Source organism: Ornithodoros turicata, chromosome 4, assembly GCF_037126465.1.
Source record: "Ornithodoros turicata isolate Travis chromosome 4, ASM3712646v1, whole genome shotgun sequence".
NCBI lineage: Eukaryota > Metazoa > Arthropoda > Arachnida > Ixodida > Argasidae > Ornithodoros > Ornithodoros turicata.
In genome coordinates, this window is record NC_088204.1 from 11,333,076 (window position 1) to 11,353,868 (window position 20,793).

General features: G+C 46.9%; 1 protein-coding gene across 1 annotated transcript in view; it reads right to left on the reverse strand.

Annotated features, from left to right (window-relative positions):
• The window catches only part of LOC135391019 (uncharacterized), a 31,533-nt gene extending 11,243 nt beyond the window's left edge, over positions 1-20,290 (reverse strand). Inside the window, exons 1-10 of the mRNA XM_064621086.1 lie at positions 20,129-20,290; positions 17,973-18,026; positions 14,913-14,960; positions 14,593-14,655; positions 10,830-10,881; positions 10,106-10,352; positions 9,962-10,046; positions 1,388-1,469; positions 1,141-1,195; positions 683-759 (exon numbers count right to left, since the gene is read on the reverse strand). Of these exons, the coding sequence (XP_064477156.1) occupies positions 683-759; positions 1,141-1,195; positions 1,388-1,469; positions 9,962-10,046; positions 10,106-10,352; positions 10,830-10,881; positions 14,593-14,655; positions 14,913-14,960; positions 17,973-18,023 (760 nt within the window). The 5' untranslated portion in view covers positions 18,024-18,026; positions 20,129-20,290. The remainder of the gene's footprint in view (positions 1-682; positions 760-1,140; positions 1,196-1,387; positions 1,470-9,961; positions 10,047-10,105; positions 10,353-10,829; positions 10,882-14,592; positions 14,656-14,912; positions 14,961-17,972; positions 18,027-20,128) is intronic.
• Between the last annotated feature and the right edge of the window lie 503 nt (positions 20,291-20,793).

Consider the following 20,793-nt stretch of genomic DNA (forward strand, 5'->3'; position numbering starts at 1 on the left):
TGGCAGTCTTCCAACATGGGGCGGGAGGGGCGGAGAGAAGGAAGCGTGCGCTGTTGCTAGGAGACAGACGCCAGAGCTCCTGGTGACGTCATCTACTCTCGGAGAATCCGAAACTATGAAGCGCTGCAGATTCTTTCAAAAATTCGTGGAAGAGCGTAATGTTCAGTGATGGCTTTTTCTTTTCTTTTTTCTTTTATTTTTGCGTGCTAAATGCGTGATACCGGTTGATTTCTAATACTAAATAAAATAAATAATTTTAATAATGAAATAATAAACCAGCTCCCGTGGCACAGTGGTTAGGATATGATCGCCTTCCACGGCGAGACTGGGAGGGTGACGCGGGTTCGAATCTGGGGTTTTTCAGGCAGACTTTCCGGACGAATGCCGGCACAGTTCCCCTTGAAGTCGGCCCAGGACGCATACTAACCCCCCTGTCTCCCACTCCTTCCTGCTGTCCCCTCTCCATATGTCCACGTCTGTACGCCGCTCATAGCCATAGTTGCTTCGCGGCACTAACACAGAATTAAAAATAAAATAATTAAATGTTTTTTTTTAGTCAGTGGTGACATTTTAATCTGGTTATACCATGGTTGGCTACACTTTTCCAGTAACGACCACGCGTCCGGTAGCGTTTGATACGATACAAGAACATGCAACAATGAAGATATGCAAACAAACTTACTATCTGGCGACTGTATGGACACATCTGAGATATCAGAGTCAGACTCCTGGGAGTGTGTGCATTCTGGACTACGTCCCCTGCAAAATTGAAAGAGAACCAACAGACTGGTCACGAGTAAGTGTTGCGAAATAACGCGACTGATTCGTCACGTTTGAATTTATTTCAACACGCACAAACGTTTGGGAATCTTCGAGTGAGACTCTGCAGATTGGACCTGACTATACTGGAAGGACTGTCACACGCGCACGCTAGCAGAGTCGGGACCCCCCCCCCCCCCCCAATACTAACAAAGAAGACAAAGTTGCAGGAACATCAATGCAGTTACATTTCTAACGCAGCACGGCAAGCGCAAGCGTTGGAATTCTGTTGACAACCGCAGAAATGTAGGGTCGTGAAACAGTCATTAGAGTGTCATTAGAGTGTTTTAGAATAGCGTACCCAAGCATTTTGGGCCTTACCTTTTGTTCCTGGTGCACTGCTCCGCTATACTTTGCCGCACAGATAGGAGAAAATCTGACCCGAAAAGAGGAGATACATTAATTCAGACAGCGTTCAGGATTCTGCGCCGAGTTCATATAGTGCCACTACACGGGATAAAAGAAACTGCTACTTATAATTAAAATATATATTTAAAAAATATGGTATACAGTGGCACTTTTCGCTACGTTCGCTACGTACACAACAATGACGCTTCAGGGTACTTACCGGAGCAGGGAAACATGATTCGGCGTTTTTCGGCGAGTCTATCTTGAAGTCGAAGAACGGACTTGATGACGACTTCTTGTTCCTGCGAAATATAATCTTAAGCACTGAGACACGGGCGACACTCATTAGGTGTTTTTGGACGAAACAATAGGGAGTCGAAAGGACGAGAAATAACGGTGTCAAGTCAAACAAACGTGACGTCAGCCGCTTGAAAAGAATAGCGAGATTTCCCTTTCACACCCCGATCTCCTATTCCCCTCCCTATTCCGTAACGCGAAAGTTAGCTGCTGACTTTATTCAAGGTGAACTCAGACACATACCCTGACAAAACTTTCTCATGAGCATGTTCACTCTTTTTTTTTTTTTTTTTCAATTACTGTCGTCTTGACTGTCATTTCGCCTGGTGTGCACGGTCTACTTGTAGAGCATGGTCATAGTCGTACAGTGTATCCTCGTTACAACGAAGTCAACGGGGCCCGGAAAAAAAAATATTCGATATAAAAGAAAATTCGATAAAAGCGAAAGTGACACGAAAACACAGGCAGTATAGTCTCGCAAGAAAAAGAAATCATAAGCAAGCAAACAAACCTTGGCGGTTAATACCTTTGCAGTCTTTTAAATTATATTAGATCGGGAAAATGAGAGAGAGAGAGAGAGATCGCAAGCTGGGTTTACCGGCTCGCCTTCGCACTAAGTTAATTAAAGTAGATTTACAAGTAAAAGTGCTTCAGCCTATTTGTGCGGCGATCTACTGCAAATGCCACGGGGCAGGACTGCGGATAATTTCGACCACCTGCGGTTCTATTGACGTGCGCCGGAAATCTCGGACACGCGATGCTAGATGCAATGTTTACCTCCCCCAACATTGCTACATCGGCCGGGATCGAACCCGACATCTTGAGCTCAGCAAGCCAGCACGTTACCGAGGTCTTTGTCTAAGCGGTGTGCCGGCCGGCTGGATGCTTCGAAGGGTTCCAAACGCGTGCGTTTCGGTCGAGACAGCGTGAGACAATACGGTAATTCGAAGAAGATAATTTCGTTATAACGAGGCCTTAGTGCAACTCGTGGCTTTCCGTCGCGATACCACTACGATCATTACGATGATCATTTACGATGACAAATTACGGCAGACAATCATTAAAAGATACTTCGTCATCGCTATTTAACCAATATACTGAACGGAACATTTACCCATCACTAGTCACCAAAACGGAACTCTGTCACATTTTCTTAAATATGTAGTTATTATGATACTGTTATCTTTATTTGGTAGAAATTCTAACTATGTAGTTGGTATTTATTGTACTGTTGTATTTGGTTAAAGTTTTGAGTTCAGTGGACAACCAGTCTTTTGCATACATTATTGTATAACAAGAATGCCAACGTGTTATTCCTGTAACAGCTGCACAATGTAAATGGTGGAAGAGCCGTTGTCAAGCCTGGCGGTTTTTGCTCTTCCTCCCACCGATAAGGAAAATCAAATGAATTGAATTGATAAGAAAATCGCTTTAAATCATGAGCGACCGCGCGGTGGACGGTCTACGAGTGACGAGGGTTCGCACCTGCGACATTTAGCATGGAAACCAGACGCGTTACCGGCGAATTAAAAATAAAGAAAACACGTACAACACAAAGCGCAAACACCATCAGATTCCATCTCGCATTACAAATATGGAATGCTACCGGTGGATTTTCGGCCTTTCGATAAAGCGAAGCCCCACGCGATCCTCAAATATTTGTACACTTCCGTCGAATCGCAGGGACACCCGCATACGGTATATCATCATCGGCTGCACACTACAAAAACCGTCCCAAAGTACGTATCTTCCACAACAAAACAAAAAAGCAAAAAAAAAAAAACGCAAAGGAAAGTTCTCGGCATTTGTTCGCGGCATTCTTCCCTGTCAATCTTGTCCGAGGCTCTGCCTTGACAGCGACAATTCCGGGGCCTCTCGAAAGTCGAGTCCAATGCCAAGCCGCCGTCGGCCAAAAAAAAGAAAATCTGCGCCGACGCTGAATTCAGAACGGCGGCAACGACGACGACAGATAGCGGGATGTCAAAAGTACAGTCGCTTCTTCCTTTTTTCATCCCTTCTGTTTTTCTTTTTTCGCGAGGGTTGATGCGGATAAAAAATCAATAACGGCACAAGCTAGGAGTGATCTATATAGGCAGCGAGAATATGATGGTGATACACCTGTCCTTGCTCCCGTTTTGTCCAATGGCAACCTTATTTTCGTGATGATGGAGTGTTTCATCAGATGAGGCAATGTTCTACACTACTGGTCGCGGTTTTAATTTGCTGTTTTGCAAAAGTCATCCTTTAATTTGCATTTTGCCGGCGCTGGCCTTCTTAATCGTATTTTGTAGCTCTAACGGTTTCGCTGTCGTGACAACGCTTCCAGGTTTTTGTTCTGCAAGACATCCGACCCGCCGAGACAAGACTTCTCCACGACATTTTGTCACATTTCGAAACAGTCCTCAATCATCTTTATCTCGGTCTGCCTGGGTGTGGTAGCTCACGCTTACATGCCGTTGACGCGTTATATTGTGAACATGTTGTTGGCTGATCTTGTTTATTTCAAAAAGTATGACGGATCGGCCGCACTCCTTGCGAGAACTCCAACTGGAAAAGAGTGAGGTTGACGTCACTCTGTGACCACATGGCGAGTTCCAATCAGGTGGCTCGTCTGTGACGTTAATTGGGAGGAGTAGCGGAGCGTACGGTGTGATCTGATGCAATCGTAAAGCAACACAGCGCTGTCTCGTATCCACGCTATAACCAGATAGACAAAGCCTGATCCCGAAAACAATTGCCAAACTTTTGATGCAACAACGTTCTAAGTACTGATCTATGTTTACTACACTAAGTCTTCTTGATCCCGCGGTCCGTAGCTATCCCACTCCGAAGGTCGCGCGCTGGCAACACCACTTAGACAGAGAAAGCCTGCTTACTCGTCGACGTGACGTAACAACTAATGGTCAGCCAATCAAGATCGTGTTCTCAATGGCGGCAGCCAATCACGAACGTGCTTTCAGCGGTCGTGGCCATTGGGGAAAACTTGGAAATAAAGCGCAAAACGGCCCAAATCTTTTTCAAAACTGATTTTGTTTCTTGAAACCGTGTTGCACTTTTCGTCTAAATATTCAGGTCTGTAGGTTTCAAGTAAGCTGCAATCATTTGCGGGTTCCTGAATTCGCAGAACGGGGAAACGCAGCAGTAGCAGACGAATTCTGACTTTATATGTCCACGTCGCGAAGGAGGGAGAGGAGGCAATAAGCAGGCCTATTGTATCTAGGTGGCGCTGGGCGAGTACCTCCTCAACTCTTCACCTCCTGGCCAGTTTTTGGAGTGACGTTTTATCGTGAAGAACGGAAGGGCATACTTTTCCGTTTCCTTGACGACGCAGGTGGAATTGTGAAGAGGGAGCCCGCCAATGGAGAGCCCCTTCGGTATAGTGACCTTGGGGTTCTTCGTCCAAGCGTGCACGTATAAAACGTCACTTCCCGTTTGACTGCCGACGCCTCTCAGCGCTGTTCGGCGCCACCATCGACGGTGGCTTGATAAAAAAAAAAAACGGGTTTAAAAAACTGTTCAAATGAGGAATGCGGGACTTCGCGTGTCGAATCCATGGACAGCAACGTACGAAACGAGTCCAGACATTGGTTGCATGTGGTTTCTCAACCCTTTTAAGAGTCCGCCAATCACGATCGTGCTTTCGACAGCCGTAGGTACGGAGACGAGCCGCCATGAGCCGCATGGGCAGCCACTGGTAGCCATAGAAAGTCTGGGTTTGAAATCGTCTGCTGCGATTGGCTGAAGCAGATGACATTGCTACTGTTTTTGGTGACATGGCGAAGGAGTGAGAGGAGGCATGAAAAGGGGGGAGGGTTGTGTAAGCATTGCACCTATTGGCCTGTCAGACAAAGAGAGGGAATTCCTCAAAGCTTTGCGAGTAATAAAATTGATGGGGTAACTTCGACAACAACATTGTCGGTTATCATGGTATACAGGGAGCATCCCAATGAAGGCTACAGAGGGATGCTGGCATGCTTTCTGTGGTGGGTAGTTCTCTTGGACTACCAGAACCTCAGAGAAAGAGGGACTGCACACCTCTCCCTCTCCTGTGCCACCATCATCTCTCCCCTCCCTGTTTCACCCTCCCCTCTTCTCCCTCCCCTGGGTGCAACGAGTAGTGATGCAAAACTATCGATACGATAAAACTATCGTACGAGAATCGAACTATTGATAGCAAGAGAACTATCGATAGGACTCTCGATGGTCGACTATTGATAAGCCATCGATAGTCGACTGTCAACATAAGAAAACTATCGATAGTATACTACCGATAGTGAGCTATCGGAAAACTATCGGGATGCAGATAAAGATAGAAAAAGAAAATGCCTCACTCCTACAACTTTTACAATCCAACTCGTAGCGGGTTTCCCTCAGACGCAGACATTGGGCTTTTCATGCCGCTCAAGCCAAACGCAGGCTCACGTGATACTGTGCATTGGATTGATTGGCATCGTAGTCTCATGAGTGCGTACGATTTTATGATGAGCATTTTTTTTCGCTGCCTGCAGTGCATCATTCATACATTACACATTACACCTAAACGGAAATGACTTGTGTCGCACTAATTCTGTTTTCGTTGTAACTGTGCAAGTGCGACAACGAAGACGGGAACGAAAGCATCGATAGTGAGAACCAAATCTATGATGAAAGTCACTGAAAAGGTTAGCCAGCTGTAGGGATCGAACCCACATCTACTGGATTGCCGGTCCAGGGCTCTACCAATTGAGCTAAGCTAACACGCCTCTCCAGCGACTTTCGGGGTGCGTCATCTGAAGGGACGACAAACCAGCCACTCACTCTCACTCACCCTCCTTTCACTCTTACATTTTTGCTCACTCATACACATTCATACGACGGAAATCGACGCAAGCGGCACCTGTTGAACAAGAGATAAACTGATGTTCTGAGGCTGGAACAACACACAAGGGACAGATACAAACAAAGCCTCAAATTGCCTAAGAAATCAATGATGAAAGATGAAAGTCACTGAAAAGGTTAGCCAGCTGTAGGGATCGAACCCACATCTGTGTAGAGCCCTGGACCGGCAATCCAGTAGATGTGGGTTCGATCCCTACAGCTGGCTAACCTTTTCAGTGACTTTCATCTTTCATCATTGATTTCTTAGGCAATTTGAGGCTTTGTTTGTATCTGTCCCTTGTGTGTTGTTCCAGCCTCAGAACATCAGTTTATCTCTTGTTCAACCAAATCTAGTTGTCGATAGTAAAGGAAAACAAAATAACAGTACTATCGACAGTCAATTATCCTAAAACTATCAATAGTTTTTCAACACTATCGATAGTACTATCGATAGTAACCAATCTATAGCTTTTACATTATCGATAGTACTATCGATACTCGGCTATCGATAGTTTTTCAGCACTATCGATAGTCAATTTATCGTCTCTTCGTCTGGTTTTGGCGCTTTTAATTTCATGGTGCCTACAAACACGCCCAATTCGACGTTCTACGAATAGCTGGACTTGAAGAAAACACTCAACTGGACTCAAGAACCGCAGCACGGAGCTCATGACAGTGTCGCACTATGTATACGAACGTGACTTGATGTGTTGATGAGGTCACTAGCACGGCGACTTCGTTAACACCTCCGGCCTGCAATTGAAAAGTGCGTGGACCAGACCGCACTGCTGGAGCCTTTCCATCAGCTGCCGTTCTTTAACGAAACATGGAAGTCACCTCGGACATATTGTAACGACGACGACGGCACGGGCGTATATGCCAGTGTCCGAATAAACGCATTCCCTGACTCATCGTTCCCTTGACTACCTCGCTGCTCTACCGCTGAATATACTTTTTTTTTTACCGCGTAATATGAACATGCTACCTTTAGAAACTACCGAGCAAAATATTTCCTTTGTGAAGCACTTGTGGTGGCCACTGATGATTATGACGACGACGATGTGCCCCTGCTGTGCTGCCACGCGCGACTGCGCTGGCTCGTCAGTCCTATCGGCATCGTCCTGGTGAACGGCAAGCGTCATCAGCCTCTCCGGTGAGGACTCATGTAGAGGTATACCATCTCCTCTACATTTGGTGTTCGGCGGGATGTAGTTCCGTAGCTGGGCTTATGGCTTTTTTTAACAAAGGGAAATCGACATCAAATAACAGATGATTTTACCAGAAAGATGAGAAAATAACGGGTGAAATCAAACAACGTCGTATGACGTGCCAAACGTATAAAAATTAACATTTATCGCCGGTTCCTTCGAGATGATCCGCCATGTTTACTGAGGTTCCCAGGAACCAACCTATACGGCACAGTCTCATGCCCGCACCGCATACTGCGTGCCTTGGGGGGGGGGGGGGGGCTGCCCCCCCCCCAATCTGTCAAACCTAACCTGACCCAACCTCACTAAATTGAGATGAAATAACCCAACCCAACGACCCTACCTTTTTGAAAGACGGCATCCGCCGAGTACGTTAGGCTTAGCATTGCCATGTTTCTCCTGCGCTAGAAGTGCTTAGTTGGTGTTCTTCAAATTGATATGTAAAATCTTCTAGACCACACATTTTTGTAATTCTTTTTTATATATTCGGTATATAACCTTCTTCAATACATTATTTCGCTTTTAAACACCGCCGGCTAATTTTTAAAAGCCATAAGCCCGTCTACGGAACCACACCCGTACGGTGTAATTCGGCCTCTTACTATCCCAAATTTCGACAGCGACTAGAACCCTCAGGCTTCAGGTCGGCCCACCTCATCACCACCACCAAACCCAGTGCAGACAGCAGCCGATGGCATTACGGCACAACTCGTGCGTCCCCGAGCAAGTCGCTCCACCGGGGGCTCGTAATAACAGGCCGCCATCTTCTCTATCTGACCCAGCACCCTTCGGCTTCGACACCCCGTAACCGTAACGGTCGCGGTACGCCGTGGCCCCTCACACCTCGCCGGGCCTCCACGTACATTGTGATTATATTCCACGCGCTCCCTCACCGCATCGCCAAGCCGCTGGTCACTCGCCCTGACGACGCGTCACCTCGGCAACGCCTGAACACGTTCGTGACTACGGCTCACGTGGCCCCTACCGCACACGCTCTGCCTGCCTTCGCCACCCTCCTCGGCGCTTCGGTACTCGTGGCCCACCAGCGACCGCCAAGTGACCGCTCATTCCTGCGCCACTACTGTGGTGGCCACCGATGGTGACGACGCTGTGCCCCTGCCGCCACGCTGCGCCACTGCTCTGGCTCGTCAGTTCTACCGGCACCGGTACCGCTGGGTCAGGACTCGTGCAGAGGAACGCCACCTCCTCTACACACCCGTTCCCCGAGAAAATTAGTTCACAGGGGCGCGCGCAGCGGCGATGAACTCTCTGGGCTCCTTCTGGCGTGTTGTCGCTCGTCACATCATCCGAGCATTTTTATTGGCTGCCGAGAACCGTCTGCTACAGCAAGGGAGCAAGGCGACCGGTCGACTGCTCTGTGTCAGACGCGGGACAGGCGGCGCTATATACAACCGCGAGAAAGAAAGGAAAAAGAAGGCGCGTGTCTCGCTATTGGACGGAGGACGTGACGTCAGAGTGACAGCCGTAGGAAGAAGCTTTTCTGACCCGCGAGACTGAAAGCTCTCTTGCTCACCACGACTGCGCGCTGCGCTCATACTTTTTGTGCGAATGTGTGTCCCAGGGTCCTGGAATTACAATTTCTTTTTAATTTCAATTCTTAATTTCTTACATAAGTTTCTTCGATCCCTTTCACGTTCTTTAAAAGGGATAGTTTGCGCTCCAAACATCAATGCGTAGGGGTGTTTTTTCTTTTCTTTATTTTAGTAATGCATTCCCTAACTTACCGAATCCCTGCTTCACTTTTCGTCCACTTACTGCACCATAGTATTGGCATTATAAATAATTGCAATCCACACGGTTTGATACACCCGCGAAGAGAGACGTCTCCTCACGTTGTGACGTCACGCGTGCGTTCCCTCAGCACCTTCGCACCTGGCACCAACAATGATTTGCTTCCATGAGGGGGCAGGTGTGAATGAAGACGCTCACGCGTGATCATCATGATGACGAACATCACGGAAACGTAACGCAAGCTGATCATAGGAGATGCCCCTGCTTGCACGTTCCCGTAAGTGCGGGCTCGCTGTCACTACAATGGGGATTTCGGACGACAGGAGCCGCAGAAGAGTTGTCTGGAGTCAAATTCCGGAGCGACACGGTCGAGCCTCCCGCTCCTTGGTGGTAGCCAAGGTCGTGCTGAGGACTGGGAGGTGGTGGGTTCGAATCCTACCACCGGCTGTGCTGTCTGAGGTTTTCCGAAGACTTTCCAGACGAATGTCGGCACAGTTCCCCCTGAAGTCGGCCCAGGACGCAAACTAAGCCCCCATACTGTCCCCCACTCAATCTGTCCACATTTGTATGCCCCTCATAGCCACAGTTTTTTCGCGGCGCTAGCACGGAAGAATAAAACAAAAACTGCGGAATCCGTCGCGTTTCGAAACAACCCGAATATGTGAAAGGAAATAACTCACGTTCTGAGTGGCCATGGTCCGGTCCACACCGTCGCGCGTGACTTCAGCTAGAGGTCTTCGCGGCTCACGACGTCTTGTCCACGTCCTAGACATGTGAAACAATTGCGTTCTTGTATCTTAAGAGGACACGTTGACACGATTTACCCTTGAAGGTTTCTCTCCGACGTGCTGGGGGACGACCTGCTGCTGGGCCGTATTTGAGACGCGTTGCGGGGACATCTCCCAGGAGACGACGACTGCGGCGACGAAGGTGTGTACATTTCGGGCAGAGAACACCACCTCGAAGATCCCGCAGAAGTCGGCTTGTGACGGTCCCCGCATCTTAATATATTTTGGAGGTCCTTCTCGAGACTGTGCTTCTTGTCTTCTCTTGAGAAGTTGTTGCTCTCGTCTGGTGGAGTGTAAACGATTAAAACTGTTCTGTCTTGTCCTCCTTGCGCTGTAGGACAGTCACTTTTCATCAACTACCACCCGTCAGATTCCTGCCCCAGGAATCAGATCCCAGCCGCAAACGCTGACCTTTCAAGTCACAATGAAACTTTTTAATAGTTACCAGTTAATTCTAGCAATAAAGACAACGATCTGATCATCCTTCTATTTCCCCTAGCGACTGACTGATGAATGGACGATTTCTGCTCAGGATTCATCCGGAAATATTCATTTCTACTTTAGTTGCAACACGTTTTTTAAGCAGAGGTACCGTGCGCTGCACAGTCCATGAGCTGTCTAGACGACCGGAAAAACCTTTGCCTGCCGCATATTGCAATCCATCAAAATATCTCATCGCGAAATATTTAATTTCCGTAAGCAAATAACCTAACTTCAAAATTACCATATTCAACTTCAAAAATTACATAATTGCACCCACCTCGTCTGACTCTCCTGGATTCTTGCAAGAATCGATACGAGCCCATAGGTTTCTGTAACAACGTATACGTATCCACTGCACTTCGACACTTATTGCATTTGGTATGACGGGAATCACACAACGTTACTATCGTGTCCATTGCATGATGACAGATAACAAGACCACTCAAATTACTGTACAGCACAGAACTGTACAGCTGTAGTCGTGAAAGACACCCGTTCCGCAAACTCCAGCATTTCATGTCTCGCAAAGGCGTTCAGCACCTCCGCATCGTTCCCTATAGTAAGGGCCTTGTATTTTTTTTTCTTTTTTTTTTTCTTTTTTAAGCAGTAAGAGGGGGAATCGGGTTCTATTTCAGGAGCCGTAAAACAAGGTACAACCAGGCGATATTCGGCGATAACACAAGATGTGGAACAGCGGTGCTGAAGGTGCTGAAGGTGCTGAATGTGCGGTACTTTACGCTCTGCGGTGTCCGTATTGGTGGCTGAATCGGCACTTTGCCAAGTTAATTTTCGCGGTCTTTGCCGGTTTTTACACTAAGCGACGAAGATGTCATCGAGAGTAAAAACGGGGGTTTTATCGGGTCTGACCCTAAAACCCACGGCCAACAAGCTGCATGTACATTGAATGCGGGGAGGAGTGCTCACAGCAAACTTCACGAACACTGCTCGCTCGCTTTTCACAACAGTTGTAACAGCTGTGACTGCTAAACGAATGGGGTTCGTTCAGGAAACGCCGCAGAAACTTCGCGGTACAATAAGTATGCTTTGAGCCAGCTGCTAAACAGCTGAGAATCACCTGGAAGACTGCTGTCGGATATCACGAGCCTGGTTCCCGTGAACCAGACAGGAAGTAAACAGCAAGTTTTCTGGAAAGTTTTATCTAGCTTGCAGACGTAAGTTCAAGAACTTCGAGAGCAGAGCGATTTCAGCTTTAATGACGATGCCCGTTTTTATTTATTTATTTTTTATTTATTAATAATACCTCAAGGGCCCTTGCGGGCCCTTTGTTTGTAATGAAACACATCTACGAGTCTGTCAACAACGACAACGCTACACGGTGCAGTGTCCACATCGCGGAAGAAAAGCAGGGGAGTGGCTTCAAGACAAGTATCTGTTGCGTTAACAGTTTAGGGCTCCGTGAAGAGATTCCCAAAATATGCGAGTTCTCAGCTCTCTCAGCTCTCTCTCTCTCTCTCTTCTATTTTTCCCATATTGCACTCAACACAGGCGCAGTTCACGCGCAAAAAAAGAGTTCACCCGACACCCCCCCGCAAGCGGACTGACGTCACTTACATCCTTCACTCATTCCAAGGTCGCCTGCTTTTGACGTCAGAACCAGTTTCTTCGTCGAGCCAGCAGCGGTGGTGTCGAAGCAGTCGCTTTTTTTTTTTTTTTTTTTGCCGTGGGTTTTCGTTAAAGTGCCTCGGAAAACGGCGTTTATTTTATTTCGTCCACGAAAAGAAAGTACCTCAGGGATTCTATACGCGAAATTTCGATCCTGTTTGCGAACGTTGTGCATTTCTATTAATTTTTGAAGATCTGCTGACCACCACTAGTTTCGATGACGCGACGCGCAGGTGACGTCACGTGTCGCCCACAAATTGCAGTGCTGTCATGTTCTGGAGAGAGCGCTCGTCTCCTTGCAACGATGCAGGAGTCCGGGGAGGATCAGGCGGCGTTAGAGTCACGTGACGTTGATCGAAAGAGGGGGAAAATGGGAAAAATGCCTTCCCCCTCCTGGTGTTTTCTCCAAGGTCGGAGGATATGTCACGTGATAGAGCCGAGTCACGTGGGGTTCCGCAACAGGAGTGCAAAAACTGAACCCCTCGGAAGACGCGAAGGGCAACAGCGTTGCCAGGTGAGAGCTACGAGCCTGCGCTCCGTCGGAGCACAACATGACGTCACAGTTTTCAAAAATAAGAATGAACTTTCTCTAACTTTCGCGTCACGTAGAGCCGAAATATTTCGCAAGAATGTAAAGTGAGACAAGCAGATTTCATTAACATAACTTCGGTGAGATTCTAACGACAAGAGATTTAGTCAGTACTAAACTCCACATGGTGAATAGATTAGCGGCTAGAAATGCATTACATATACTTGCATAGTTTTTTTTTTTTTTATCTCTTCAAGTTTCCTTTAAACGTGTAAAACCACGATACTGTCTGCCATATGCTAACACCCGTGGCCAACGCTCAGATTGCACGAACGATATGCACCCATGTCTGCCACCTTCTCTCCTCAACAACTTACGAAAGTTTCATATCTTTCGCGAATTGCACGAAGCAAAGCAGTGGAACTCGAGCGGAAACGGAAATCGGACCAACCAATCCAATCATGCCGCGTCAGCATCCCAAGACCAATAAGGAAGGCGGATCACGTTCCTCATTTTGGCCACGTCTCCAGGCCCTTCTCTCTTTGTGTGTCCGTGTTGTTTTCCTTGTTGTTTCATACGCGAAGCAACTTGTTAGAGCACACGGCTCGGAAAATGAATTTCCCTAATCGAGAACCATTTTGTGTCCTTAAAAGGCGAACAGGGCAATTTGTGTCTGCTCGCTCGGAGGGATATACGCGTAAAGTTCGCACGATAACAGGCATTTTTCTTGGAACGAAAACGCATTTCGAAACTGTTGCAGAATTCACGCGCCATTTCGGAGAGCTTACAGTCGAAAGTGTGTGTAGAAAAATGCTCAACGTTGCCGGATACCGTGTGATGAAACTCCCCACTCAGTTAAATAAAGTTGTTGTTGTTACCCTGCGCCAACGTTTGAAGTAAGCCTGAAAATGGAAGAAGAAAAAAAAAAGACATGGTGACGCAGGCTCCGTCAACATGAATGCCGGCTACTCCATAACGAGCATTTACTTTCGTTGTCATCTTTCTACTTGCCTCGTACTTTGTACTTCGACTAGACCAGGTCGCTTTGATAGAGGGCGCACGATATCATGTTTTGAATGGGTCCGGCGGGGAAAACTTTTCACAGGGCATAAGGCGCGTGTTTTACACCGGAAAATACGGTGGTTACGTGGCAGGAGATAGAAGATAGTCATTAACTCTATACTCGTGGTCAACTTAAGAAGGAAAAGAAATCTAGTCCGTCAACTACATATGCCGTTGGAGATAGGGAGATGCAATTGCGCGCCAGGAGAAATACTGCAGCGCCACCACGCAGCGTAGCGTCACGTGGCCAGTCTAAACAGCCAATACGAAAGTAGAGTGAGTATGATGGATTACATTATCTGGCGGAGGAGTGACCGTGACCTCTCTGCGCTAGGCCGTCCTACCTGCGGCGCAGTAATATTTTGAGAGCTGACGGGTTAGATTTATTTTCCTTCTTAAGTTGAACACGACTAAGACCTGTATTGGCTTAGCTTGTCCTGGCTCATGTAGTCAAAATTTTTAAGCTTTTTCGGTACACACACAAAAAAAAACGAGTGTGAACACTACACGAAATTTGAAACGATAACTTCAGTCAACGAGGCTAAAGTGTACGAAAATTGAATGTTTAAAAGCAAACTTGAAATCGTTCAGCGGTCAGACACAAACACATGGACTTTATACACAAAAATGAGAGAGACGAGAGTGACTGCTAGGGGTTCGAACCTGCAGCTCTTCTATTACCGCTACGGTTTGCTACGTGGGTTCTCATATATCTATTATCCTTCATAAGACTTCTTCGTAAGATACCTTCATGTAAATGACGGTTTACAACGAGGGAAACTACATGGAACGAACAATTGCAAAGTCCCCAATGAAGTGGTTATACCGTGATCCGCGACTGTGCCAGTTGAGCGGTCCTCCTCGTGAATCGGATGTCTGACGGGTTCACCTGTAGATAATATAGCTCGTGAGAGTCGTACATAAATATAGGTAATAAGGTTAGGTTACATAATAGGTTAAATATAGGTTACATTACTCCTTTTACGTGTATTTAAATGATTAATGAAGGGATATTTGCAGTACTACGTCAGCAAGATCACGGTCAATGTCAGCCCCCCCCCCCCCCTATACAATGCTAAACATACTATACTTTCCGCTGACGGGCAAAGGAAACGAAAGTACACTACGTGAGTAATAAACACTTACTGAGTTGTCGGTTCGACGCTTGCTACGTGATTTCGTGTTGGCCTCGTCCTGGGTGTAGGAAGACACGCACATAAAACTAGTTGCAAACATTGAGCGTGACAAAGCTTTGCGCTCTTGATGGCTACGACAGTATGTGACAGCGTAGAGGGCTGCAATTAGGGCTCCCGCTTGTCGACGGTCCTGTTATCTTAACCCAGCCGATGATGAAAGTGCTCAAATTTTGCTGTCACAGGCTATCGCAGGGAATATCGCATCAATGGAAGTGGCAGGGCCTTCCTATTCCATTTGAGATAACATTCCATCGCGAAGAAGCGCTGAAGAATACGGACAAGAAGGAGACGACACAGCGCTACACTAACAACCGACACTTTATGACAGAAACATCCAAAGGAAAGGAGAACCGGGTAAAAACGTCCTTCCGTGATTCACACCTTTCAGCGAACATGTGTTCTTGGTCGCAGAGCCGTAGCGAGGCAAGTTTGCGCCCAGTGCAGGGTAAATCTAAAGCGCCCCCTCCCTCCCCCACTGCCACCAGAAGCCATGTAAACAAAGAAATGAAAGGCTTGTTTGTGCTGTCGATATTGTGAATTTTCTTCGTTCCCGCTTTGTCTTGTCCAACCAACCTGCTAGGGTCTGCCGTTCGGCGCCCTCTCATGTGAGGGCACCCGGGGAGGCTGCCCCACTCGCACCCCCGTCGCTACGGCTCTGCTTGGTCGCATAAGGCAAGAGAGGGCTGACTCACACATATTAACCCCGAGTTTTTTTTTTATTCCAAAAGCTTCGATAACGTCTCTTGTCATTTTTGCCTGAGAAGAACTAATTATATTAGAATCGTCAAAAAAAAAAAAGGGGGGCTACAACCGCAATCCAAACCATGAATGGCTAAGTGGCCAGATGGTGCACTTTTGAGGTAGCGTCCAGTCACAGGATAAAGGAGTCTCATAATACATTACTTCTACAGGGGACAAATTTCCGGATATGATTAATCTGGCAGGCAGCATCTGCATTCCTTTCAGCACTGCACAGCTTAGCCAGTTTTCCAGGGGCGGAGAGCACGACCGAAACACAGTACCTGCCGGCCACCTTTTTCACCTTGTGCGACATACGGTAACGCTACACGAACTCCCATCTACCTCACTTCGTACCAGCTAGCCCCATTCCTTACTGAGACGCATTCCAGATGCACCTTCAGCGTGCCAAGAGCCGCCGTCTGCGCCCTTTCTGTTCCGCGATGCACTACAATTAGGCTGTCATACATTAGAACACGTCTGTAAAATGGGCATTTAAAGAACGGCAAACGTAGCAAAACTATCTTTCCCGAAGCAGAAAACAACGTGGACTGTTGTAGCGGAGCGTTCCGCTCCGCTGGCGAGCGACCGTGTTTTCGGAGCGACGCAGCCACTCCGCCCGCGCTTTCTGCGGACTTGCGGAGCCAAGACCACGTCCTACCAGCAGGATAAATGCTCGCTCCTGCTTACCGCCAGCGTGCTTATAATAAGAAGCAATGTGCCTGCCATGTAATATCCTATAGGAAGTAATAAAACACTGTTATTTATTTCGTCTTATTCAGAAACAGAATGAGTTTGATCGACAATTGTCTCTTTCTTTTCATTCTTTTTTTGCAATTTCAGTTGACGCTATCGCATGGCGTGTCTCTGGACTCCACTCGAGCGAAAGGAACAGCAGTGTCGTGTGCACCGCTCCGTTCGGGCTGCTGAACCGTAAGCGCAGCGAGAGGTTCGGCTAAAAACTTATATCACGAGGACGCGGATGTGTTCACTGATATACAAGGGGGTTATGCTCGCTTCATGACAACCACCTTGTTCACCAATGTCACTCGTTCAATATCCGTGGGAAGGACCTTATGGCAAGGAACTGGATGGCTTCTGAGGATAGAAGAGCGTATAGCGCGGCGGTATCCCCCCCACCCCCCACCCCAGAAAAAAAATGAATAAATTAAATAATATTATCGATCAAGAGCATGTTCACAGAAGTAATTTTACTAAAATAACACGTGTCAGCACATTGTATCCGATGTTGAGTGTTTCTCGCGAAGCATGGCTGCATTTGCCATGAGCGACGCGCGCCAACGAATTACCCTCGCACATGACCGGGAATCGAGCCGGCTACCTTGAGGCCGGTGCGCTAGTGATCCAACCGCTCTGGCCAACAGAGGCCGGAACAGCCCATGTCACATAGGAGTCGCTCCAACCCAAGCAGAGATAACAGACCGCGATCCCACCGTCATTACGAAGGCGAGGCTTTTTGGCACCTGCTGCTGAGCAGATTCCTCACGTCTGCATATTACCCGCTTGTCTCCCACGGCACGGCTCCTGTGCGGCTATCAACGAAACTCGTGTGCACGGTTGCGCGTGGCCCGGAATAAAAATACCGTGATTTCAAAGCACCATTAAAACTAAGTGGGTGCTTTCAAGTTAGGCTCCTATAATAGAGTTTTAAAATAGGGGTCCCAAGTGCGTTTTGGGTGCGCACGTTATTTTTGGAAAATTGCGTTGGGCCCCTAACGCTGGTTTGGGCCCTCGCGGTCTGCGCGAAAAATAATGGGTGCCGTAAAATATACTGCAGCTGTTCTCACTGTTTTCGGCCGTTTGCAGAAGACAAGCTCTCGCAGCCGGCGAGAATCCGCGCGCGTGAGCATGTCGTCTGCAAACAGCCGAAAACACTGACAACAACAAAAGATTGGCTTTAATTGTTTTACAACACTAATTGTTTTTGCTATTATCGACACCATGCATTTACGGAAGGCGATTACTTTTATTTCTTGGTTTCATTTTCCTTTGTAAATCTTGGTTGTTAGCCGTAGCAGGAAAGCACTGTCAAGCAAACGACGGACGGTTGTGCGTTATAGCGCTTGCGTTCGAGGTCCCCTATTCTCAGGTTCTCAGGCATCCTATTCTAAATCTTTCTAATGTGTGTGCACGAGGTAGGTGGCGCCACAATAAAATGTAGCTCAGGTAGCTCATAGTGTCTTTCTAAAAAATCTGTAAAACATCTGTAAAAAATCTGTAAAACAAGTCCTGGTTTGACTCTTGCACTTACGTGTTTCCGCCTCCTGTGGTGTTCTTGCTGGCGACTCCTGGACGGTGGCATTTTCTGATTAATCATTAATTAATGCATTATTATTTCGTCGTGAAAAGGTAGCGGCAATAACAGTTTTCTAATAACGCACCCAAATCAGGAAACGGTAAAAGTGCACACTCTAGGAAACAAAAAAGGACTAATTTTACTCACTCAGTTTCGGCACTGAATGCATTGCCACATATCTGTTCGTCCCTCTCGGGACGAAATGCACGGAAGATTACGCGAAGTTCAAGAGCTATTTGCTGTTCTGGAGAGTAAATCTCAGGGGACAAAATGGGAAGTATAATTGCAAACTAGGGAACTAGAAACTGCACTTGCTCCCCAGTCCTCAGTTTACTCTTTTCTTTTTCTTTTTCTTTCACCCTCTCGGAGCGTAGTCGGGAAACGCGCGAATATTTGAATTCGCCGGGCCATGCTCCTAGAAACTGACGGTTTATGAAAAGCTGCGCAACCCGGCACTTGTTGGAACTTCAACTGCCCTGAGGGGGGGTTAACTATGTATGCTCTTAAAGGAGCAGTGAAATTATGTTTGGGATTGCTCGAACTAATCGAGTTAATCTCGAGTTAATCATGCAATGTGTCATGATTGACCATGCAAAGTATATTCGCGGTTCGCTCAATAGACGAGTTCAGAACATCCCAGAGTGTTTAGCTCCGCTTTGAACTGTGGGAGTTTACTAATACGAAAGTAACGGTGGCCTCTTGGCTGTTTCGATACCTCTCCCACCGGTCCATTGTCCACGACGTGTCAAGGTCAGCGAAAGCGAAACGTGAAAGATTATTCTGCGTTCCCCCACTCACCAAGCGCCCAGTATGCAATGCGTGCGCAAAGGACAGGAAGGAACTGGGGAAAAAATTGGGGAACTTCCGCATGAACGAAATCCTAGATACGTCAATGCACCGTAATCCGTTTCTAATCCGCCGATGCACTGTTTCTGTAATTTTTTAGGTCCATTATTTTTTAAATTTATTTTTGCAAGAACAACTTTATGTAATTCGAACCACTTCAGTCTGTAATTCTACCCTTTTCGATACTTTCTGTTTCTCCTCTTCTGTCCCTTATTCGTTTGCAGGAGAGAGTGAGAAGATAAACCCTACCAAGGAACTAGTAGAAAATGCTAAAGCCATACAGAACGGCCTACCCGGTAAAGCCACATCAGTTTTCAGTCATCATCAGTATCTGTATCAGCATCAATATCAGTTTTCAAGCGATTTCCTCCCGTATTTCACCATTTCGTTCGAACCATTTCGTAACAAATGCGCTTCAGTGAAACTTGAGGCGCACGGGCTCGGTGTAAGAGCTCGCATTACTATTACTTTATGTGTTTACATCACGTGGGATGACAGCCTAAGAAGTCCTTTATGCTCTGTGATATAAAAATAATACAATAAGTGTGAAATGTGGAGTAATTTTTTTTTTTTTTTATCACAGTACATACATATTCATTCATTATGCAAGGATGCAAGGACCACTTTTGGGTAAGGCAATGCCAAACTGAACTACGTTTCCCAGCAGAAGTTAACCATTTAATTTGGCCAGGCAACAACGCAATGTATGCAGCAACAGTGGCAGTTGATTTGCTGCTCAAGTTGTCTTTTTGTATAGTTGGGTGTTTACGTCGCGAGACAACTGAGATCATGAGCGACGCCACAGCGGTCGATCTGTGGATTGCTTTTGCGTGTGATTTGCTCCACCTGAGGGGCGATGAAAGCTCATCTCACCCACGCGGAAGAGCTAAGCAACACAGTCTGAGCAACTTGTACCCAACCACTGTCCACGGCCGGGTTCGAACCCGCGATCTCGGGATCAGAAGGCGAACACGCTACCAACTGAGCCACCGAGCACGGGCACTCAAGATGTCTGAGATGCTACACCAATAGAAGCTCTCTCGCAATAACATATGACTGTCAACATGCCTTTCAATATACAAAGATACTACTTTAGCTGCTTTAAACGAACGCGAATCCCAGTCGCTACCATGTCAGAAACATTTCTAAACGTCACTCCTGAGACCAAGTACGTTATGGACAAACAGTGAGCATGGATGGCTTAAACAAGTTTAACTCAAACTACTGTGCTTCCAGCATACTCCAAAATGAAGGGCATGACTTACCCTTTGGAGGTGTACTTCTCGTCGTAATTAGCATGCAAACACGAATTTATAAATTATCCGTCCCACTACACGGCAAGATCCAAGATCTCGTCTGCAACGGAAGAAACAAGACTGTGGGCATGGTCGCTCCCCCTGGTGCGTCGAACGCTTTCTAAGGAGTCTGACGTGAATTTCGTCAAGTAGTTACTGCTACATGAAAAATAGTGATCACATTTCGACAAACGCGGTTTCTTTAATGTATTATTTCAAATATGGGGACGTCCAAGGCCCGTGTGCTTCGCATAAAGAAGTTGCCGCTATTTTACTGCATACTGGCATGCATACTGGTCTCGCCTTAACTCGTGCTTTTCACTAGTTTGCTGGAGCTGGCTGGAGCATTAGCAACACATATCGACATCGCAATTATCGCATTTTTGATTTTGCTGGACATGACTCATAGATAAAAACGTGATAATCGCCGTGGATAAACCTTAGGAGAAGTGGATAACGGTCAAATACGTCTGTCCACTTTCGGTTCTGGAACCGAAAGTTACATACACAGGCGAGTGGCCATTTCTTCCGCAAGGAAGTTCCCTATGTCCATTTCTGTTTTTAATACCTTGATTGGCCTATGAGGGCCCAACCTCATATTGATGAAATTAGTAGGGCAGTGTTGCAACTCATCG